This window comes from Anopheles coluzzii, chromosome 2 (genome assembly GCF_943734685.1).
Source record: "Anopheles coluzzii chromosome 2, AcolN3, whole genome shotgun sequence".
Classification (NCBI taxonomy): Eukaryota; Metazoa; Arthropoda; class Insecta; order Diptera; family Culicidae; genus Anopheles; species Anopheles coluzzii.
In genome coordinates, this window is record NC_064670.1 from 117271639 (window position 1) to 117292595 (window position 20957).

Here is a 20957-nt window from a genome sequence, read left to right on the forward strand (position 1 = left end):
CCACCGACAACGCTGGGTGGCCGCCGCCACTAGGTGGAAAAGGGCCAATTCTGCCTGGTGCCGGAATACACTCACACACACACGCATATAAGAGATACGCAAGGACCGTGCCACAGGGGGATAGAATTATTTGTGCTTGCGAGAACAAAAAACCATCCCAACAAATCGGATTTAGTTTTTATTCGCCGCAGATTGGTCGGTTGGGTGGCTGGGGTACCGTGCAATGGCATCCCGAGAGAAAAAAAAACATCAAAATTCGGCTGCCTTTTTGCCGCCATTTGCGTTCATTTCGTGGAGCTGAGCTCGGCGGAGAGTCCGTTGGTCATTTTATTCCCCCAAAATAGAGAGAAAAAAAAAACAATTCAAATCCGATCACTACTGACCTTCAAACTAGACAGGGGAAGAATCCTCAACAAGAGGGACTAGATTTAAAAAAATGGTATTTTCGGGAACCTGCGGACTGTGCGAGCGGAAAAACACGTTCATGCTTCTGAGCTATGCCGTTGTTGATCAACACAGCAACGCACTTGATAGTCCAATTTGTTTGTGGTTATCCCAGTTTTTCATCCCCGTTTTGTGGGTTTTATTGGTTTTTGAGGATTGTTATCCGTGCTTTTAATTTCCTTTAAAGACTATTATTAACACTTCTTTAAATCAAATAATGGCTCATCTTTATTCTACTCTGGTGATAATTCTTACCGCAATTCCTTGTTGTGCAACAGTGTGCAACGATGACTTTGTATGTGTGTCTGTGTTTGTGAACGCTCTAAGCGCTTTAATCCTGCACAATTCAAACATAAAGGCACAAATCCTTCTTAAGCTTCTAAACGGTTTCGAACATAAAGTTTGGCATAAAACACTCTCTAATCGCACTACACAAAAACACATTCACTCGAATTTGGCTGTCGCTAGTGGACACCAAAAAAAAAAACGCAGAGCCCCGGCAGTGTATGTCTGTGTATAAATGGTGTGAAAACTGTGCACGACCAGCACACACACACAACTGCTAGGATGATAAATATGTTGCAATTTTTGTATCCGCCAACGTTCCCCAAAACTTTACTGCACCGACCGACCGAGCCATTCGGAGGCACAGGAACGTACTGTGCCGCCGCCAGTCCGCGAAGGAGCCGAAAATTTATGGTTTCAATTTAAAATGCAATAATGATAACGAGTGTATGTGCGCGCCGAGCGCCGCGCGCTCGTTCTCGAACGTACTGGCGGAAGCGTCCGCGTGCGCGTTTTGCGCGCACTTCTTTCCGCACTCCGCGCGCAACACGCTCTATCATTTTCTCGCCCGGTCCCGGTTTGGGGTTTTTCGGTAGCATGAGGGTGTGTGTGTTTTTTTGTTTTGTTTTAAACGGCACCGTTGGTTTTGTTTCTAGCCGGTTCGGCATTTGCGAATGTGAAAATTTACGTATTTCCGCTCTACGCTTTTTTTTCGCCGAAGCAGAAGAAGATTGTATGTGCGAATGACCGTTTGAAGAATGTTTGCATGGGTATGTGTAAGCAAGGAAGAAAGGATTGGGTTTCAAAGAATGTTGGCCCGGCACAGAGCAAGCAAAAACTAAGGGAAAAACGATTGTAGAATTGCTCACTTGAGCATAATCGCTGTTAACTGAGCCGTATAATAATCCAGAAGCGTGCAAGCGATGCGCGATCCTCGTGCTTCTTCCTTTTGCGGGGCCAGGTGCGGTCAGCCGAAGTGCAACAGAGAAGAAAAAACACGACGAAATGAAGCAACTGGGGAAGGAAATGTTATCACACCACGGCGGATCAGCTTGGTTTGGTTAGCAGCTTACCCAACAGAGAGGGTAAGCAAACGAAGCCGCGCGGATAGTGGTTTAAATCCTTTTTGGAGGAGGACTGTTTTCTTGAAGAGAAGGCAGAAAATTCATTAGAAAATGTTCATATTTCTTTAATGGAACAAGCATAGATGTTTGCTATTGCACTTTTACTTGGAAATTTTATCCTAAGAAAGACTTTCAATGTAAAGGGAAAGCCCCCGCTCTGCATCATTCAATGTTTGCTGACAAACTATCTGCTTGTGCAACTCTCTCTCTCTCTCTATCTGTTTCTATCTATCTTTCCATCACTCGGACAAACAATGCCGGGATGGCATTAAAATTAAATTTCAAACAAAACAAATTTTCCAACCATCATCATCATCATCCTCCCATGCTCCAGGAACGGAACGGTGGCCGTATGTTCCTTCCATCTCAAAATGGAAAAAATCAACAGAAATCCTACACCATCGTACCATCGTCCTCTCATCGGCGTGCCTCTCGAGACGCTTCGTCTCGGTAATCCTGCATCCTTGCAGATCAACGTACGTACCCCTCGTTACCATAATGTGGAAAATTCACTCGGAACATCATCATCAACATCATCCTGTTCGACATCATCAGTCAGAGATCTGGCCCACAACACTATCGCCTACTCCCGATATGTACATTGAGGCGGAGGGGATAGAGAAAGAAGAATAAAAAAAAACAACGAAGCAAACTTCCGCATCCTATCTCCGGTGGTTTGCATTGCCGCAATCGCGCCTCTCCTCCTCCTCCTGCAAACAATTTACTTTTTCTCGAGAAACTTTTATTCCGTTGAACGGGCAGAGGGGAGAGGAGGAAAAGAGGTTTCTCCTATCTCCTGTGCGACCAGCCTTTTGTTAGCTTATCATCAAAGATGCAATTTTGTTGCAATTTTCAACCACCTCTCTTCCTCCTCTCTCTCTCTCTCACTCTCTATGTCCTGGACCGGGGCCTTTTTTTTCTTATACTTTACCGGAGACGACAACCGAACAGATATCATCTTTCGCATCGTTTGCGTTTGCGAGGCTCTTGAAACACGCTTGAAAATCTGAGAATGATGTGTGTGCGCGCCATTTTGTGCTTGTTGGCAGAAGGGAGACAAAAAAGGGATTTTATCGAGAGCGAATTGGAGTTTGAAAATTGATCACTCTTTTGTATGGTGTTTTTTTGTGTGTGTGTGTATTCAAGAGCATTCACCGTTACTGGAAAACTGATGCCATTGATTGCAAATAAAAGTAAAAAGCCTGTTTTATCGAGTTTCAGTGGGAAATGAAGCTACTTCATCAAGTAGTGTGCCTTTTGTGTGCCATTGAGCTGAATGTCGCTACCGATCGTTTAAAAGTTTAAAAGCGCACGCTCGTACTCGTAACACAGCCACAGCTCCCACACAGGCATTCTTTAATTTGGCCAATTTGAAGTTTATTTCGCGTGTTTCGCCATATCATCTATTCCACTCATCCTCCTGGTGGGAAATATACATATATGCAATGCGCTGCAGAGCGAACCTCTTTCCAATGCCGAGAGGTGCAGCAATGGAATCAGTTTGTTCGGAGGAATCACAACAAAAATACCTCCCAACCACACTCTCAAATCGTGTGCAGCTCGTTGTGCAACATTTTCCGGATGCATTTGCAAACCACAAACAAGCGCCCTCAGGTCGCAACAGCGGTCGCATCGCGGCTTACATTCTAATTACCGCATTTCGGAAAAGCCGCTTACCGAAATGACTCTCTTGTGCCGGTGCGGTGTGTTTGCAGCATATTTATTGGTGGTTATTTTTTTCACCTCCAGCATGCAACCCACCCACTCACCTCTCTCTATGTTTGCAATATCGAACGAATGGACGAATTGTGAACGATATGTTTTTCGCTCTCTCTCTCTCTTACTCTCCTATGGTTTGTGTAGGTATTTAAGGGTTTTCTAATGCATGATGGCATGAATGCACACACACACCCTCACATAGAACCTCAATAATATATACACAAACACACTCGCATTCCCAGGGCGGAATTGCACAGCATTGTGGAATCCATAACGCTGGTTGGTTGGTTGGTGCGGGATGGAATCGTCATGAAGTTTTGAATCAATCTCGATTTCAGCTCACGTGCGATTTGACCGCAACCGAACAGTACCGACCGCCTGGAAAAAGGGGTAGCGCAGCGGAAAGGGGGGGGAGGGGGGGGGGGTGTAAATGATGGCAGCAATATCATCAGTTTCACCTTCCCAATGACCACATTTCCCGCCGCATCAAATCGCGTCTCACATACCGATGCTATGTGATTTTGAGGTTTCGGAACGCCTAATTAGTGGGCAAAGTATGCTGCAGGTGAGGGGTTCATTCAGGGAGGGGGAGCTGTCTATAATTGTGGCCTGCATCCACCTGCACCAAAGCGAAAACGCACCAGGGCGACACCACATACACGTTTTAGGGTTGAAACTTTGCGCCTGAATGGCGGCAATAATGAGCGTTTAATCGAATCGCACGCCGGATGCTTTTGGGGGTGGATTTATTAGGAATAATATTTTAGTCAACACACGCGGGATTGGACGTTGTGCGCGTTTTTTTGTTGTGTTGTGTGGTTGTGGTGCAGTCTTTGAATGCAATTGCAATTGCAAATGGGGATCGATACGCACAAAATTCAACGCTGCATGTGTTTCTAACTTGGTGCAATGGTGCTTAAATTGGTGCATTTTAAAGTGAAGCTTAGTTTTGGACCGTTCCTCCTGAATAAAATGAAAAAGTGAAGCTAATTTAAAACGCTTTATAAGCGTAGAATTTAATAGTTCTTGTTAATTTTTTGAATCGCTGCAACGACTTTCTCGGTTCTATAATTGAAGGTTTTGCTAGAAAGCAACTGGATTATTAAATACTTACATTGATAATAGTACAATTTTTTGTGATGGGTGCAATGAATATAGTCTAGAGTCGTCCGAAGTCGGAGGCGTCCGGAGTCGGAGTCATCTGGAGTCGGAGTCACCCGAAGTCGAAATCATCCAGAATCGGCGTTGAAGTCATCCAAAGACGGAGTCATTTGGAATTGGAGTCGTCCGGAGTCGGAGTCATCCAGAGACGTCCCGTGCAAGGATGCTGTCGCAAAGCATTGCTGTCGTCGTTAAGCGATATTCTTAAGAACAAAAGTCTGCTTACGAAGACACTTACTGACTCTGATCAGCTCGGACTCCAGGCGTCTCCGAACCCTGTTTCATGCTGATCCTGGCGGACTTTGGTCGCCTTCCTCCCCGCGTGACAGCGAATTAGGGCGACCCTGAGTCCGGGAGACTCCGAATCCAGACGACTCCGTCTCCAGACGACTCCGTCTCCAGACGACTCCGTCTCCAGACGACTCCGTCTCCGGGGAGGATCTAATGGTTCCGATTTCGCCAGAGTCGGATTCGGACTAACAATAATCGTAGTCGTATCGGAGTCGTATGTACGCTCCATAGAGCACATCACTAGTGCTGAATCGGCCGGAGTCTGAGACGTCCAAAATCGAGGACTACGTCATCCGTTGCGACTATACCAACATTTTTGTAAGTCACTGGGGGTGCAAATTGCAGAAAATTTAAGTTAAAACTTTTATTGTTTTCAATATGTGTTACGGTGTGTTTGAAGAGCATCTCAAAACCCATTTAATTTTTGTGTTCCATCTTTTACAAGCAATGTCTTAATGAACACCAACGTTATTGCTGCCTTGGTATGACCTTTTACCACCTTCCACAAAAGGCCGGTCGATTAGCTGTTCACTTTATCGCTATTCGGTAGCAGTTTATCTCAATAAACACAGTTTTCAGGCTATTGAAGATCAATTGCTCGAAAGGAGATTGGCTTTTATTTGCTTCAGTACACACATACACACTTTAATACGAGTACATATTCACACCCTGCGCTCGAATGGTTACAAGAAAATCTCGGCAAAGATATCCAGTAATTGTCGGAAATTCACTCTCCCTATTCACCTGCCAACCCTCCACTAATTGCAATGCTCTCTAATTACAAACAATTTTTCCGGTAAACAATTCCAGATGCTTGCCTGTAAACCCTCGCGCCAGAGCTTGCCATTAGTGCGAGCAACGTCAGCAGCAGGCAGCTCTTAAAAACTGGTTCTATTTCCTATCAGGCGTGTCTTGCACGATCTGACTTGCTTCCTTTTCCTTCCCGGTGGGGGCCCCAGGGCGAAGAAGCGAAGGCGACGGTTTGTGAACGGGTTTAAATTTATTGCACCTTAATCCCGGCCGATCGATCGCGCTCTCGGCGTGTGTGTGTGTTTTTGCTCGCGTCAGATGGGAAAGTGTAATAAAACGAAAGTCCATTAAACTAATTGTTCCATTCCCATTTTTACCCTTCGGCCGAAGCAAAAGGGTATTGGAAAACGGTGTTGAGAAACACATAGACACACAGGTAAAAGTACGACCCTTGCGTCGGAATTCATCCAACGAAGCGATTGATCTTCCGCCTCACCCAAACTGCATCACCCGCTTCAGGGCACCCTCAATGATGCACTAGAAACACCATCAATACATTTCGAGGCGAGGGATTTCGAGCAACGTTTGGGCACTAATCTAGCTGCATCTTAAATCTCTCTGTCTCTCTCCCGTAACAAAACAGGAAAATTTGTACCCCATCCTTGTCTCACTCCACGTCCCTTTTGCCTGACTTGGCTTGCTGGCCTTGTTTCTGCTTTATTCTTCTCGCAATTCGGTTGGGTGGTTGGATTTACTGCCCGTTACGCCGTTAGAAACGTAACAGTTCCCTTTGCCATGTTCCCCCCCCCCCTCCCTTTTTGTCGGCAGTTTTTCCTGCCCATTTTAGACGAATGTTACGCCCGCGATTGGGTAACGAATGGGTGCACGAATCGGCAAACGATCAAAAGCAACCTTCGTCAGGCGCAGGAGGCGGGAAGGATTGTGGCTGTAAATGGCTCATTCTCGTAGGTGGAAAGTGCAATTTGCAGCGGCGGCTCCCTTTTGAGCATTTGGGGGGCGAACTAACTGCCTCCCCGGGGGTGATGATTCTCACCCCACAAACGATGTGCATGCTTCCTCTCCCGTCATCATCGTTGCAACTGCTGCAATCAATATTAGGCCGTCCGTCCGTGTGTGTGTGTGTGAATGCTGGGCTTTCTGTTTCCGCCTTGTAGAACCGGCGCGCGTAAGAGGGCGTGTTAAGGTGAATGTGGAATACAGAACGGTGGACAGCGGGTGGGGGTTTTAAATTACCCCCACCCCGGGGGGAACAACATGTGTGCAGTTGACCTACTTCACACCTACAACCTGCACGACGCAAGATGCACATTGGCAGCGGGCCGTTCCGCATGATGCCCTTTCTGTGGAGCTCACCTTTCACTTCGTGCGGGACAAATTTCCACTACGATCCAGAGAAGAATTAAAATAAAAAAAGAACGTAAAAGAAGGCTATTTACCTTCATCTAATGAAATTTCATTAATTTGTGATTGAGAAGGTTAAGTGACGCTTTTCGGTATTTGCGTATGGTATGATAGGGTAATTGGGTGACAATAAATATCATTGATATGGAGATATTGTTCTGATTTAATCGGAGTATGTTCGGGCGGTCCCGTGGTACAGTCGTCAACTCGTTCGACTTAACAACATGCTCATCGTGGGATCAAGCCTAGAATGAACCGTAGCAAGGACTTGATTGACTTGACTATCCACCTGCATGGTACTCTGAATAAAGTCTCGAAATCCTTGTACAGGCCGACACGTTTGCGTTGGATGTTATGCCAAATAAAGAAGATATTTGAGTCAATAACTTCCAATGATCATTTGCTTCAAAGATTGCTTTAGGTTTCAAAATTGCACGATAATCACATTTGAACCCATTCTATTCAATGAAACTATTTTTCAATAACAACTGATGGCCTAATGTTTAGTTAGTTATTTCCTAGATCGTTTTTGTGTTATTTGTATCGATTTTTAAGCTGAGCTTTTAAGCTTTTTTTTTACAAAAACAAAGTGTTTTAGCTTAATTTTAGTATATAGTATAGTATTTTAGACTTTTGTATCTCCAAATATATTGATTATATTTAACAAAGTTTAATTAAAACCTTAAAAAATGGGTGCAATTTAGCACCTTGTTCCCTAACATTCTCTTTACTTTTCTATCGTTTACATTCCAAAAACATTCAACATTCGTGTTATGAAGCAATCTATTTAAATCATGTTACATTTCTATTTGCCCTTTGGGTTAAACCGTTTGCTCCTCCACGCATTTTCTCACCACTCACCAGCAGCTCAAAACGGTTTGCTTCAATGATCGTGTACCGTACGCTGGAGAGAGAGAAGAAAAAAAGATGGTTTCGAAATCGAAAGTAAAACCAATCGCTAAACCATTCGTTCGTTAGCTTAAAAGAGAGAAAGAGAGAGAGAGGGGGAAGGGACAGGGTTTGTGGTTGTGTTCCAATTCCGTGGTGTGCATTCTAAAGAGACACGACGACGATCGGCCGCCTCTTTACCGCCCTTGTGACAGCAGGGCAGGCAGAGGGCTCTCGCGCAGCAGTGTTGATGATTTATGTTATGGGTACGTGTTGGTGTTGCTCTTTAGTGTGTTCTTCTTTTTTTCTCATTTATTTGTATTGCAGTTGCTTGTGGTGCCTGATTATGATTTATGGGCAGCGTGACATGGGAGACAGCAATAAGAAAAGAAAGAAGAGGGTTCTGAGGGCAGTTGGGTCGATTAGTGTGTGCAATTGTTTAAACAGACAGGCGGGAGAAGAGTTGAGATGATGATGGAAATTCGCACGACCATCTAATGTGTGTGTCTGTGGGTATGTGTGTGAAGAATTGTCATGTGGCGACGATACCCTGGGAACAACGTTCCAAGGCAGTGACGCTGCAACTGCATTGAGTGAATTTCTTAGTTCCATTTCCTGGGAATCCGACAGGAAGGACATTTAAATTTTAATATATCATTCACCGAATCCTATCTCTGTAGGAGTTTGAAGTTCGAAGAACTTTAAGAGCATTTCGCAGCCTCACACAGAGAGCAAAGCGAGAAAGAGCTATCAATTAGGATGACAAACTTAATTCTGCCAGTCGTCCTGGGGCGAGAGCTATGTGGAACAAACGTAAAACCACACGAACCCATACATACACGGCTGCCCTAAAAGCACCTTTCAGCTGTCAGCCCAGCCCGAGACTCTGGCTTTTCTTTGGCACGGGCTTTTCCAACACAAAAAAGAAGCAGAAAAAAAACAGAAATATCCCAAGAACACACATACAGAAAGCCACCGGATTGCGTAAAGATTTGTTGCGAACATGTGGATTTCCACTTTTCCACTGGAGTGGAGAATATGGCTTGGGGGCTCTTTCACCCGCCAAAAAAGGAAAGCGGAAAACACATCGTTTTTGGTTCTTTTGGCACTCCCCAGGCTCCCCTTCGGGTAGACGACTCCTTCCGGGACCCGGCAATCTACTACGGTGGGAAGGCAATGATTTATGAATGAACATTCCGTTTCCGAAAAAAACCGTCGTCGTCGTCGTCGTTGTCCTTGGTGTTTGGAGAGGGCAAGCAACGGCAAGCAAAGGAGGGAAAAAGGCTTTGTCGCTCGCTTAACCATATGATTCATACGCATGTGTGTGTGTGTGAGTGTGTGTGTCTCTCGCTTCCCGGAACAAAAAGGGATTAAAGGGTGAGTTGTGCAGCCGGCTAAGCTACCGCCCGTGGCCCAAACTGAGTTCGAGTTCGAGTTCCCATAAAATCAGAGATGACACACGGTTAATGCGCCCCTTTTTTCGCTGAAACACCCGTAAGCCGAAGAATGGTGTGTGTGTGTGTTTGTGTGTTTTAATAATAAATCTCATCATAAAACCTCTTTGTGTAATGGTGTAAAAATAAGCATTTTTTGTGTTAGTTTCACAAATGAATTCATCCAACAACAAAAAAAGAGGACGATTTCGCCCTCGAACGAGACATAACATTATTCTGATTCAATTAGTGCCGTAAATCGTACCGCCCGCGAGACCCCCCGAGAGAGGTGGGTAAGGGAATTCGTGACCAACCGCGCACTGCAATCGGTTTCGCTAACATCGGTCATCATCGTCACGTTTTGTGTTGCCCGAGCCCCCACAGTGAAACATATAAATTATGCTTTTCCCTCGCTCCCTTCTACGTCCAACGCCTATAGCAGAGGGAAGACACACAAAAACCCCCTGCTAACCGCATAATAAAGGAGAAGGTGTTGGAAGGAATAAATTTCCCTATTTCACCTCTACCCAACCATCCCGCTTCTCCCTATTAAATTGTGCCGTATTCAATTGAATTGGAAAAAAAGAAGAAGAGAGACTGTTGCAAAACGGAAGATATTGATCGATTTTTTAACCTTTTCAATCATCTTCTCTTCAACTCTCCTGGTGTGTCTCTTTCAATGAAGCTTAAGAAAATGTTTCTCCTTTCTATTTTACCAATTTTCCTTTTCGTTTTTCTTTCCTCCCGCCCGATTGTTTCACTTATCCTTTCTGATTGTGTGTTTTTTATCTCTTTTTGGAGATTCATTTTTCACTTTCATCACTCACACACACACACACACCAGCCAACGAAGAGACGAACGATGATCAGTTTTCATGAACAGTTTCAATCGGCCCTCGACTTCTTCCTTCTTTCCCTTTTCAAACTCATCATAAAAGCGAGCAGAAGAAAATTCTTCCCGGTGGCATTTGCTTCCGATTTGCTGATATACGCTATCGCTGATAAAACATGACGACGACGATGACGATGACGATGACGACGACGTTCGCGCTCCTTTGGGCGCATTTTCCTCCCACCGCCGAGTTGGATGATGATTATTATTAATTTTACCCTCTGCGTGAAAGAATGAAAAAACTGGCAACGATCGGGTGCGTTGTGGACGGAAATGGACGGTAAAAATCCCTGTCCATTGGGTTTGAAAATTGTTCAACCACCATGCACCTAGTAGCAAGATAACGAGAAGGCAGAAGGTGCGCGATGGAAAAGTGAGACAAAAAATCGAACGGAAAATGTGTCGACAGGAATATTTCAAGTGCGATGAAGGACGGAAAGCGGTGAGCGAAACACTTTAAAAAGTGGAAAGTTTTATTTCCCATTTCGTCAATAAATAAGTGGACAAGTCGAGCTGCTGGACCATGGCGTGGTAGAGATAATAATAAGGAAGGGATTATAATTAATGCGTCTTAGTGCGCTGCTTTTTTGCTTTTGCTTTGCTTCTCTGCTTCCTGTTTGAAAATGTTTCGCGAACGATTAAACCATTCTGTTTTGGAGTTTTTTTTGTTCCTTGTTCACTTCTCTTTTTCCCCCCATCGAGTTTATCTTTCCTGCCGCCACAATCAATCCAGGCCCTTGTTTGAACCATGTTTGTACTAGAACTTTGCGCCTGACAGGAATGTGACATAGCCTCCACCTCCTATCTAGGAATGGCGTTTTGAGAAGAAAGAATATAGGTAAGAGAGAGGGAGAAAGACAGAGGGAGAGACAGAATGAGTGAGAGAAATTAACATTTTAATTAAAAAAGTTTTCCACCCGTGCTGCCTGAACGCGGACATACGCATCCGACACCGCTTTGCGCGAGTCGTGCGCGTGTTTGTTGTCGCGTTTTGGCGCTCATTAGAATGCTGCCTCCTCCTCCACCCCCACCGTACTGCCAGACGTGTGCCATTGTTGCAAAATATACTCATCCGAAGTGAGGCGCAAAGTGTTGATTGAATTGGTGTGGTAAAGTTTTTCCAGCCCTTTTCCCTTTTCCGCCCTTTCGAAAAACACACAACGAAACAAGCTTTCTTTATGTAAAATTATTTCTGTGTATTTATCTTCATTAAATGTGTGTGTGTGTTTGTTTGTTTTTCTCACCCTTTTCTACCCTTCCCCGGCAGGTGTTGGAGTGATTCTAGTAACAGTTAGTGGTGCAGCGTGGCGTATGACGGCACCGGGCGCGCCGCCCTGTCTCGGCCTCGGCTCGACCGTTGACCTGGGACGCTGCTCGAGGCGACCGTGCGGCCGGGGCGGCAGCACACCGCACGGGTTGCTCTATCCCGAGTTCCAGCATCGGCCACCGCCACCATCGTACCAGGCCAGCATGCAGGAGTACAGATTAAGGTAGGTTGGACATTATTGCTGGAAAATCCATTAAAAGCATCATATTTATATAGGGAACATCATTGAAAACGCGTTAAAATATCGAATTAGAAGCTGCACTGTAAATAGATGTGTTGATAATAGTAAATCAAACATCATCACATGTTGGCCGTTGGCTCTTGTTAGCTTTGTGACGTTTTGGAATTTCCCTCCTCGTAATCCCTGTTTTTGTTTTTCTCCGTGGTGGACACAAATCACGCGGAACCATAATGACTGTCCGGGAAAACGAGACAGACCCATTGACGCCCACCAGCAATTCTTGGTCACATGTTGCAATAAGATAAACCACACATACACACACTCTCTCACACACAGACACCAACTGTATTTGATACGGCTATAGATACGCGCACGCGGAACTGTGGAATGATGAATGCAGTTTGACTGCGGTTTTGTACAGCAAACGCTGCATGACTATTAATTACAACAGACAGGCTCTGTGTGTGTGTGTTGGCCACCCTTCCGGTGGTCATTTGTAATCCTGCGAAGCGGCTAATGTAATTACAAATTTACAATAATCGTAGCACAAATGCATGCGAGTCGTACGAATTGCTCAATGCGTTTCTGTATCACGTGTTGCGCTGTGCTTAGTGGCGCCCTCTAGCGGCAATAATAAACAACAACAACAACACAGCCGGTCTAAGTAGAGCTTTACCCTTTTGTGGATGTGAATGTGCTTATCCCCGCCCTTCCCTATTTCGTGTGCACATACGCTCCGCTTTCCGCCTTCCGCTTCCCATAACAACTAACCACCCCCCCCGGGGTAAGGTTGAAACATGGCCGGTAATTACCCGTGTGACCCGGTGTGTGGGGGGCAAACATTTATCTCAATTACGTATCAACGGTACATGCGGTAGGTGAGAGAACTCTCTCTCTGTTTCTCTCTCTCTATCTGTCTCTTTAGCTCTTTAAGCACCGGATAAGATACTAAGAGGAAAAGAAGAAAAAGAAGTGTATATAAAATAAATGTGTGCCTCAAGTCTCGCACCTCCCAAAACGCAACAACCCAAAAGGGGGGGGGGGGGGGGGCGGAAGGTGCTTAATGGAATGATAGAAATGTATCATCTGAAGAAGAACGTTCTGCCCTTATGGCCAATGATGATGGGGGGCATATGAGGGTGGCGATGAACATTCTTGACACTGTTTTCCTTTGGTGGGAGGGGTGGGGAGTGGTTTGGGAGTGGTGGAGTACTAAAGGATATACTTATGTTGTGTTTTTCTCTTTTTTTGTTCTCTTGGTGTATAGGTTGCTGCTGCTGGATCGGGACAGACAGTCGGGCCGGATGCGAAGTACGGCCTCACCACCACCGACCTACCGTTCCAACGTGGGAAGCCTTTTAAGGTGAGTGTGTGTGTGCCTCTGGATGGCTGTATGTCACAAGACAAAGTGGCTACCATTTAGGCAAACGACGAAGAGAAACCGGTGTGCGAGTGCTTGTACTAGTCGCTGGAATGCTTCTGTATGGCTTAATTGATTTGTCTTGGTTCGGGTTGGAAGAATGATACTTGGGAGCGCATCAGGTTTAGGAGTTAGGAACGTTAACCAACATGGACAAACAAGTGGAGCTAGTTCTAGAGGGCTTCAACAATTTTGGAACCATGTTCCGGAGGTTAGGTTCAATCAGAAGTCTTTCGGAGCCGCCTGGAATCACCCCCAAACGGCGTAGGAATCATTAGAATCGCCGGAATCGAGGTCGACTTGGATTAGCTATTGTTAGCAAAATAAATCAAATGTTTCTGCTAACATCCACCAGCCAACTACGATTCCGATGATTTCGATTATTTCGACGACTCAAACGGTTCGATACGATACTAACGGATCTCTGGACGATTCCATAGTTTCTTGACGACTCAAGACGATTCTATTTCTCTGAAGTCTTATCTGGAATAACCTAAACCTTGTGATCGACCAATTGTTCCCTTAACACGTTCCATAGAGCCATCAGACATTTGTATGCTTTGTTTAGCGGATTGGCTCTATATAGAGGAACTCTACCTTTATAGAATTACGCTCCTGCAGTCGCAAAGTTGGTAGACTACAGCCATAGTCGGAAATGAATTGGAACAGTATGTGTGCTCCAAACAATCCATCTCTAGTTTAGGAGTGTGATACGATTAGGTCAGCATGATAATTCAATTAGTAGATCCTGTCCCTTGTAACAGTTAATTGCCTAAAAAGGTTAAAAAACGATAAAATATCAGTATAGAGTCCAAATACAGAACCGTTTGTTAGTGCTTACAATGATTACATTTCAGTAATTTTTCCCTCTCACACCTGACCTTATCACACAAACACAAATTACGAGGTGCTGAACCGCGTAATGAAAGTGTCCAACTCTACCCCGAACACTGTGAAAAGGACATGTACACACACAGCGCGTTTAATTTCGATCCGATGCTCTTGATGCAATATTGATGACATATTTTAATCGCCAACTTTAATTAACTTTTTTCCATTCCATTGAACGAACACACATGCGTACATACATATACACATACGTCTCCACATGTGTCTGCCGTGCTGGCAGGTCTGTTGATTTTCGATAGGCGTAATTTGGTGGAATGAGTTGGCGTTTTTCTCATAATTTACGCAACGTGTCGCTTATCCCCTCGCACCCCACACACACACACATCAACGTAGTGCGTGTGTATGATGTTGCTAATTATGTGCGAAACCGGTGATTGAAACTTTAATATCCAAAACACAGTGTGACGTCCCTATCCGGTGCAGTGTGCACCGGCGCAAACCCCAAACGCCGCTCTAGCCATCATAGTAGCCATTGTTGTGTTTGCGTGTGTCAAGTTGGCCGGTGTGTTGTTTGCCCAGTGCGGAACCAAAAGATAAATCGCTCGCTCTCATGGTCTCTTCGTTTGGTGTCCATCCCGTATCGTATTGCCCTAGCTATTGCTGACCGTGGTTGCTGATATTTTCTCTTCCCTCTTTGCTCTTTGCAGAATACCCCTCAGCTCGCGGTACAACAACGGCAGCAGCAACAGCATATTCGGTGGCATTAGCGGCATTATCAGCGGCGCCGTCGGTGGCGGCTCGAGCAACAGTGTGAACAATGTGGCCGCCCCGCCAGCAGTGCCATCGGGCGGCCTGCTCCAGGTGAGCAGCTCACCGAACCCGTACGGTGCCGCCGACGGCCATAGCACGCTACCGCCGAGCTACCGGTCGGTGCATCCGAACCACGAACCACCTCAGCAGCAGCCATCGAGGCAGGCGCCCACACTGCCAGCAGTCAGTACGAGCGATGCGCACCCCGGCCTAATAAGTGATGCTAATACTACGCAACCCACCGGTGGACCGCTGCTCCGCACGACGACGACAACGACGACGGGTGTGAATCATCATCATGCACCGTCCATAATTAAAATCGACGATCGATGCGCTCCGACGACGACGACGATGCCGGACAAGCGAAATTCAATTCCCGGCAGCGTCGTCGCTCTAATTGATACAGTGGGGAGTAGTAGCAGCGAGGAGAAGGTGGCGTTTAGTGCGGTCCACGATGCAGGCACTAAGGATTGTGACGTCACCCCTCCCGGAACCGTGCTGGCGGGGAATAATGTTGCGAAGGATCTGGTTACGATTGTTACCATATCGGGCACGATCGAACCGTCCGGCCGGTCGGTTTACACCAGCAACAGCAACAGCAGCAACCCACTGGCCGGTGCCAGTGGTGGTGCCACGTGTACATTATTAAACTCTAACTCGACGCCACTGCTGGCCACGGTTATACCGGTCAGCAAATCCGCAACCGCAACGGCATCATCACCCAGCGAAGCAGCCGCACCCGCAGCAGCGGTGGGTGGCAGTGAAGCGCCACTATAACCTGGAAATGCCACTACGGAAGGGCAGTAAAGGGGTGTTATTTTCGAGGGGGAGACACAGTAGAAATGTGAACCACACAGTTACCGGAAAAGAGTGTACGGCGTTTGATAGAGAGAGAAAGAGAGGAGCAGTTATCCCCCGTACCCTGATAAGCCATGAAAATCTAGTTTTTTTTATGTGTGTGTACAACCCCCCTTCATCATTCACACCACTCCCTGTGTGTTGCATTGTGGCTGACTTCCTGGTTTTGCGAACGCCCTAAAACGCCCCTCCCCCCCCCTCCCCCCCAAAAAAAGCTGCCATCCGATGGGGTTTGGTTGAAACTTTCCCGAGCTGGTTTCGAGGGACAAGGCTGCTGTGGCTGGCCGGGAAGGGTAAAGATTAGGCGACCATTCCGGGAAACACCTCGATGTTGCCGTTCGCCGAATGCTTTGGATGAGAGTGCTTGAATCATTAAACATGTAACATTGGGATTTCCGTAGAGCTGTATAGACGAGAACGACAACGACAAAAGAGCCACCTAAAGGAGTAGGACGGATATAACAAGTGAAGAGGCAGCCACCACAAAGGCAAAGATCTTTCCCATCCTCACCCTACTATATCTCCCACTGACACACAAACACACACATACAGAGCCTAAGATGTGGGTCTTTTGAATCCTCCTTTTACGTCACAGCGTAAGTGTCCACTCCAAAGCGGCCGGCTAATCCTTTTGGTCCACCATCAAACTGCTCCTTCCCTCCTGGAAAAGCACAATAGCCGGTGGGCGAAACTGCCCAGAATACACACACACACCCAAACCAGCAACACCATCACGATGGGATCGAATGCCGGGGGATAATGTGTGTGTGTGTGTGACCCTTTAGTCGTAGCCCACAGAAAGCGGAAAAGCGCGCAGCCGAAGTAAAATAGATTAATTTTTAATTTAATATGTGCCTGAATTATGAAACACAACCGCGCACACGGTCACACATACACACGGGGACCTCCCCCACCCCGTTGGATTGGGTGGCCATTTTTTCTGCTCACACTGTGTGCTGGGAATGCTGCGATGGGTCAATTCAATCCTTCTCCTCCCCTCCCAGCACAAAACCGAAAACGTACGAACGTTTATTTTTATGGTTTTCGATATTATAATTTGTCCGTTCCGTTCCTTCCTGGAATGTCCTTTTTGTGCCGACCAGCAATAAAACGACGGTGGCCAATAAAAAAACAACAAACGGGCGCTTAAAATGGTCACGCCGAGATTGACTTTTTTCCAGCCTACGGGGAGGGTTGTGCTATTTTGTGGGTGTTGAAACGTGTGTGTTTGTGTGTGTATGGTTAAGTGGAGCTTACACTCTATCGGACGTTTCAGCGCTATCGCTATCTATTGTTTCCTCCTTTTCCACTTTTGGGTTGGCTTTTTATCAATCTTTCTTTACAACAAAAAGAACACACATTGTTTCGGGCGCAAATTGTTGTACAGAAGGAGCAGTGAGTTGCAAACAATCCAGTAGGAACACTTGCATATACATATATATACATACATACATATAGGACACTAAAAGAGGGCAACTATAGAAAGAGAGAGAGAGAGAGAGAGAGAGAGAGAAAGGGCAACGCATATAGAGTAGAATCGTTTTTATTGTTAGTAATTTAATGCAAACAAATAGTACCGAGAGAGAGAGAGACGGGAATGAATGCAGCTATGTTTCAACGGTTTAATGCACGTGTTTAGTGTTGCAGCAAAGGAAATAGAGACATATGGCGGAAGAAAGCATGCAAAGTACTGAGTAGTATCTCTGTGTGAAGAGTGCGAGTATTGTAAAGAGAGAGAGTGAGAGGGTTAAACGATGAGCTGGATAGAAGGTGTGTGTGTGGCGGTGGTGAATGTTAACTCATCATATTTTCATTTTATATGTAACCAAAGAGCATGAAAGAAAATAAAGAGCGATAAATTCGAAACATTAAATTAGATTTGTTTTTTGTTTTTTTTTTTTTATAATTATTTTAAATAAAATATCACAACAAACCAATCTGTCCTGATTTCGCTCCCATAGTCATCGGTCGTGAAATGTTTCACCCCCAATGAAAGGGTTTCATTTGAAACGTTTCAAACAAAAGGCAGCACTGCGTTGGATTTCCGTTTTCTTCGTTTGCTATCATTAATATGTGTGTAACAAGGTTCGAGTTTATTAATTCATTTCGTTTAGTTTCCTGCAGCGCGCATGGTGCAGGCCATTTTTTTTATACAATTAACAAAACAGAAGCGCACCCAGGCGGGCACTGTCGCTCGCTTTCCCTCTCTTAACATTAAACATCCGTTCATCCGTTCGGTTAGCACTATTAGAGGCTAAAGGCTAAAGTAATCGTTGGACACACGAACCATGCGTGCGTGCCCACGCACGGACAGTAAAACTTAAACAATTAAAATTAACAACGGTTTCGGCACATCTCTAAAACACACCGTGCCAACACCACAAAGTAGCTAGACAAAACAGAGGTGGTGGTGGTGGTGGGATGGATGCAAGCGATGGGTGGGTCCCGGAGCACACACTCCACGCGCTTTACTGTGTTTCCCATGCTTACAAGCTAACAGAAGGGGATCTTGTTCTTTTTCCTTTTTGTTGCTGCTCTTAAGACGCGTTAGTTGCCGTGTAGAAATCGTTTCAGCTCCTCCTGCGTGTCGAAGATGAGCACGGGGAAGGGCGAACCGGGCACGAGCTCGCCGGCCCACTTGACCTCCACCCGATAGTCGCCCGGTTCGGTGGGATCGTACTGCAATGGAGGCAAGAAAGAATTAGATTTGATGTGCTTCACGGCAAGTTCACTCGCCTGCCTGCCCTGCCTTACCTTGCACAGGATGGTTCGGTCCTTTTGACTTTCGCGCTGCATCTCCACCCGGAACGCACCCTTCGGGCCGCGGACGCGCACCGTCAGCTGGCCGGCGCCGGCACCGCGCGTATCCACGATGAACCGCGACTGGAACGTCGCCAGCACACCGTGCTCGATGCCCGGCCCGTACACGCGCACCTTGCTCGCGTCCGGTGCCCCGACGACCCGCAGCGTGTACGGCGATCCGGGCACGTGCTGCCCACCGTACTTGATCGTGAGCGTATGGCGGCCCGGTTCCTGCGGTTTCACATTGAGCGTAAACGTCGCGTCGCCATGATCGTACAGCTCGCAGTACGCAACCTTGCGCGGCCCGGCACAGTGGGCTGTCAGTTCGCCCGGCCCTGCGCGGCGCGTATCGATCCAGGATTTGATCTCCCGCCCCACGACGCCATTGCGCAGCCCCTCGCCAGAGCAGAGCACTTTCGCTGCATCGACGGCCGGTCCGACCGGTATCGTTAGGGGGCAGCCCTTGATAATGCGTCCGTTCCATTCCACCTCGAGGCTGAGGGGGCCACCGGTCGATTTGTGCGGGTTGTACGATGCCAGCCAGATCAGTTCGTTCGGGCGGGGCTGGAGCAGCGTCACGGGGAGCGGTTCACCGTCATCGTACGCCATGTGCACTTCCGGCTTGCCGGACAGGGCGTCTGTTGCGTCGATCGTGAAGTGGGACACCTCGCCGACCTGGGCTGTGGTGAGACCGCGCCCGGTTAGCACTACCCGGTCGGAGCCGATCGTCATGCCGGTGACGTACACGAAGCCGGGACTCTGCGAGATGGGCAGCCCGGACCAGGTCAGGTCGAAGCTGTGCTCACCCTTCGCCAGCCCGTCGTCGGAAAGGAAGAGGACGCATTTGCCGCTGCCCTGCTTTTCCACCATCACCTCGGCATCGTCCACGTAGCAGGTGAGTTCGCCCGGTCCGGCCATGCTCGTGTCGAACACGATCTTGCTCGGCAGCACCAGCTTCCCGCTGCTGTCCAGACAGGAGCCCCAGCCACCGATCGGCGTGACCTTGGCCGGATCGAGACAGGCAATGTTCCAGGGCGAACCGGGCAGGGGGCCACGGTTCGTGCAGCTCGCCCGTATCTCGTACCGGCCGACGGTGAGGATCGTGTAGAAGATCTTCCACTGGTTGTTGCCCATGTTTTTGATGCGCGGCTCGATGCGCTCCGCCTGCTCGTCGGTCCGCTCGATCTGCACGTTCGGTGCGGTCGGGCAGAACACGACGAACGAGGTTTCCTTGCCCCGGTGGGCCACCTCCAGCCCGTTGCCCGATGCGTGGCTGTCGCTCTTGCCACCGGCCGACTGGACGGCGAACGTGATGGGGCTGTTCGGGACCGCCTCACCGCCGTACATGACCGTGGCCTTGTAGTGTCCGGCCGCCTGCGGTACGAATTCGATCGAATGCTCGTAGTCATCCTGCTGGGTCAGCTTCACCGGGACGTTCTGGCCGGTGGGTGACAGTACGGTCACCTCGATCTCGGCCACTCCGGCCGATTCCGATTGCACTGTGTCGGGAGAAAAAGAGAAGGGAAATGGAGATTAAGGTAGAGACGAGGCGTTTGGGGGTTTGGTTGCAAGCAGGGATGTACCAAATCGGGTATTTTTAACCGGATACCCGGTATTTTCAAGGGTAAATTGGGATTTTTTCAATGGCGCAAAAGCTAATGTCAGTTTTTGGCTATTGGGTGTAATTGGTAGCTATGACATGACCAGGTAAAATTCTATTCAAACGAAAATACCCAACATTTACACGGGTAACAACAACAAAGTTAAAAAACCCAGTAAAGCCCAAAAAATAAATACCGGGTAAAAAGGTATTAACCCCACGGTTCATCACTGCTCGTAATGCATTCGGAAGAACTTACCTATCCACGAGATGGGCGAGTTGGCGCAAAGGTTCATCTTCGGCACCTTCTGCAGTTGAATCTTGGTCGGATCGTACGACTCGCACGTATACGGACTGCCCATCAATGGTTTCGATTGATGGAGAACATCTGCATGTTGTGAAAAAACAAGCGATATTAAACCCTGAATTTGATCGAAAAGCTTGCCTCTTCTTACCAATCAAACATTGACCAACTTTCTGGACGGTGAACTCGGCCTGCAAATGACCTCCCTTGGTCTGGTAGCATCGAACGGGCAGTGCCTGACCGCCCGGGCCCGACACAACGACATCGAACTCACGCGCCGGATGGCCAACGGTGTCGATCGCGAACGAGGTCGTCTTGCCAACGCGCGCCTGATACAACCCCAACCCGTTCACGGTGATCTAGAAGGCATGGAAAACACGTTTGAGTCTCTCTGGGA

The 20957-nt window shown here is 47.3% G+C and overlaps 2 protein-coding genes across 5 annotated transcripts in view; one reads left to right on the plus strand and one right to left on the minus strand.

Annotated features, from left to right (window-relative positions):
• LOC120952051 (AF4/FMR2 family member lilli) overlaps window positions 1–16043 on the plus strand; it is a 120730-nt gene extending 104687 nt beyond the window's left edge. Inside the window, exons 4-6 of the mRNA XM_049607439.1 lie at window positions 11677–11899; window positions 13185–13280; window positions 14894–16043. Of these exons, the coding sequence (XP_049463396.1) occupies window positions 11677–11899; window positions 13185–13280; window positions 14894–15773 (1199 nt within the window). The 3' untranslated portion in view covers window positions 15774–16043. The remainder of the gene's footprint in view (window positions 1–11676; window positions 11900–13184; window positions 13281–14893) is intronic.
• A 1881-nt stretch (window positions 16044–17924) lies between these two features.
• LOC120952049 (filamin-C) overlaps window positions 17925–20957 on the minus strand; it is a 40350-nt gene continuing 37317 nt past the window's right edge. For all 4 annotated transcript variants that reach the window (XM_040371142.2, XM_040371145.2, XM_040371143.2 and 1 more), the window contains 4 exons: window positions 20712–20919; window positions 20516–20644; window positions 18609–20155; window positions 17925–18533 (listed from right to left, as the gene is read on the minus strand). In XM_040371142.2, the coding sequence (XP_040227076.2) occupies window positions 18402–18533; window positions 18609–20155; window positions 20516–20644; window positions 20712–20919 (2016 nt within the window). In that variant the 3' untranslated portion in view covers window positions 17925–18401. The remainder of the gene's footprint in view (window positions 18534–18608; window positions 20156–20515; window positions 20645–20711; window positions 20920–20957) is intronic.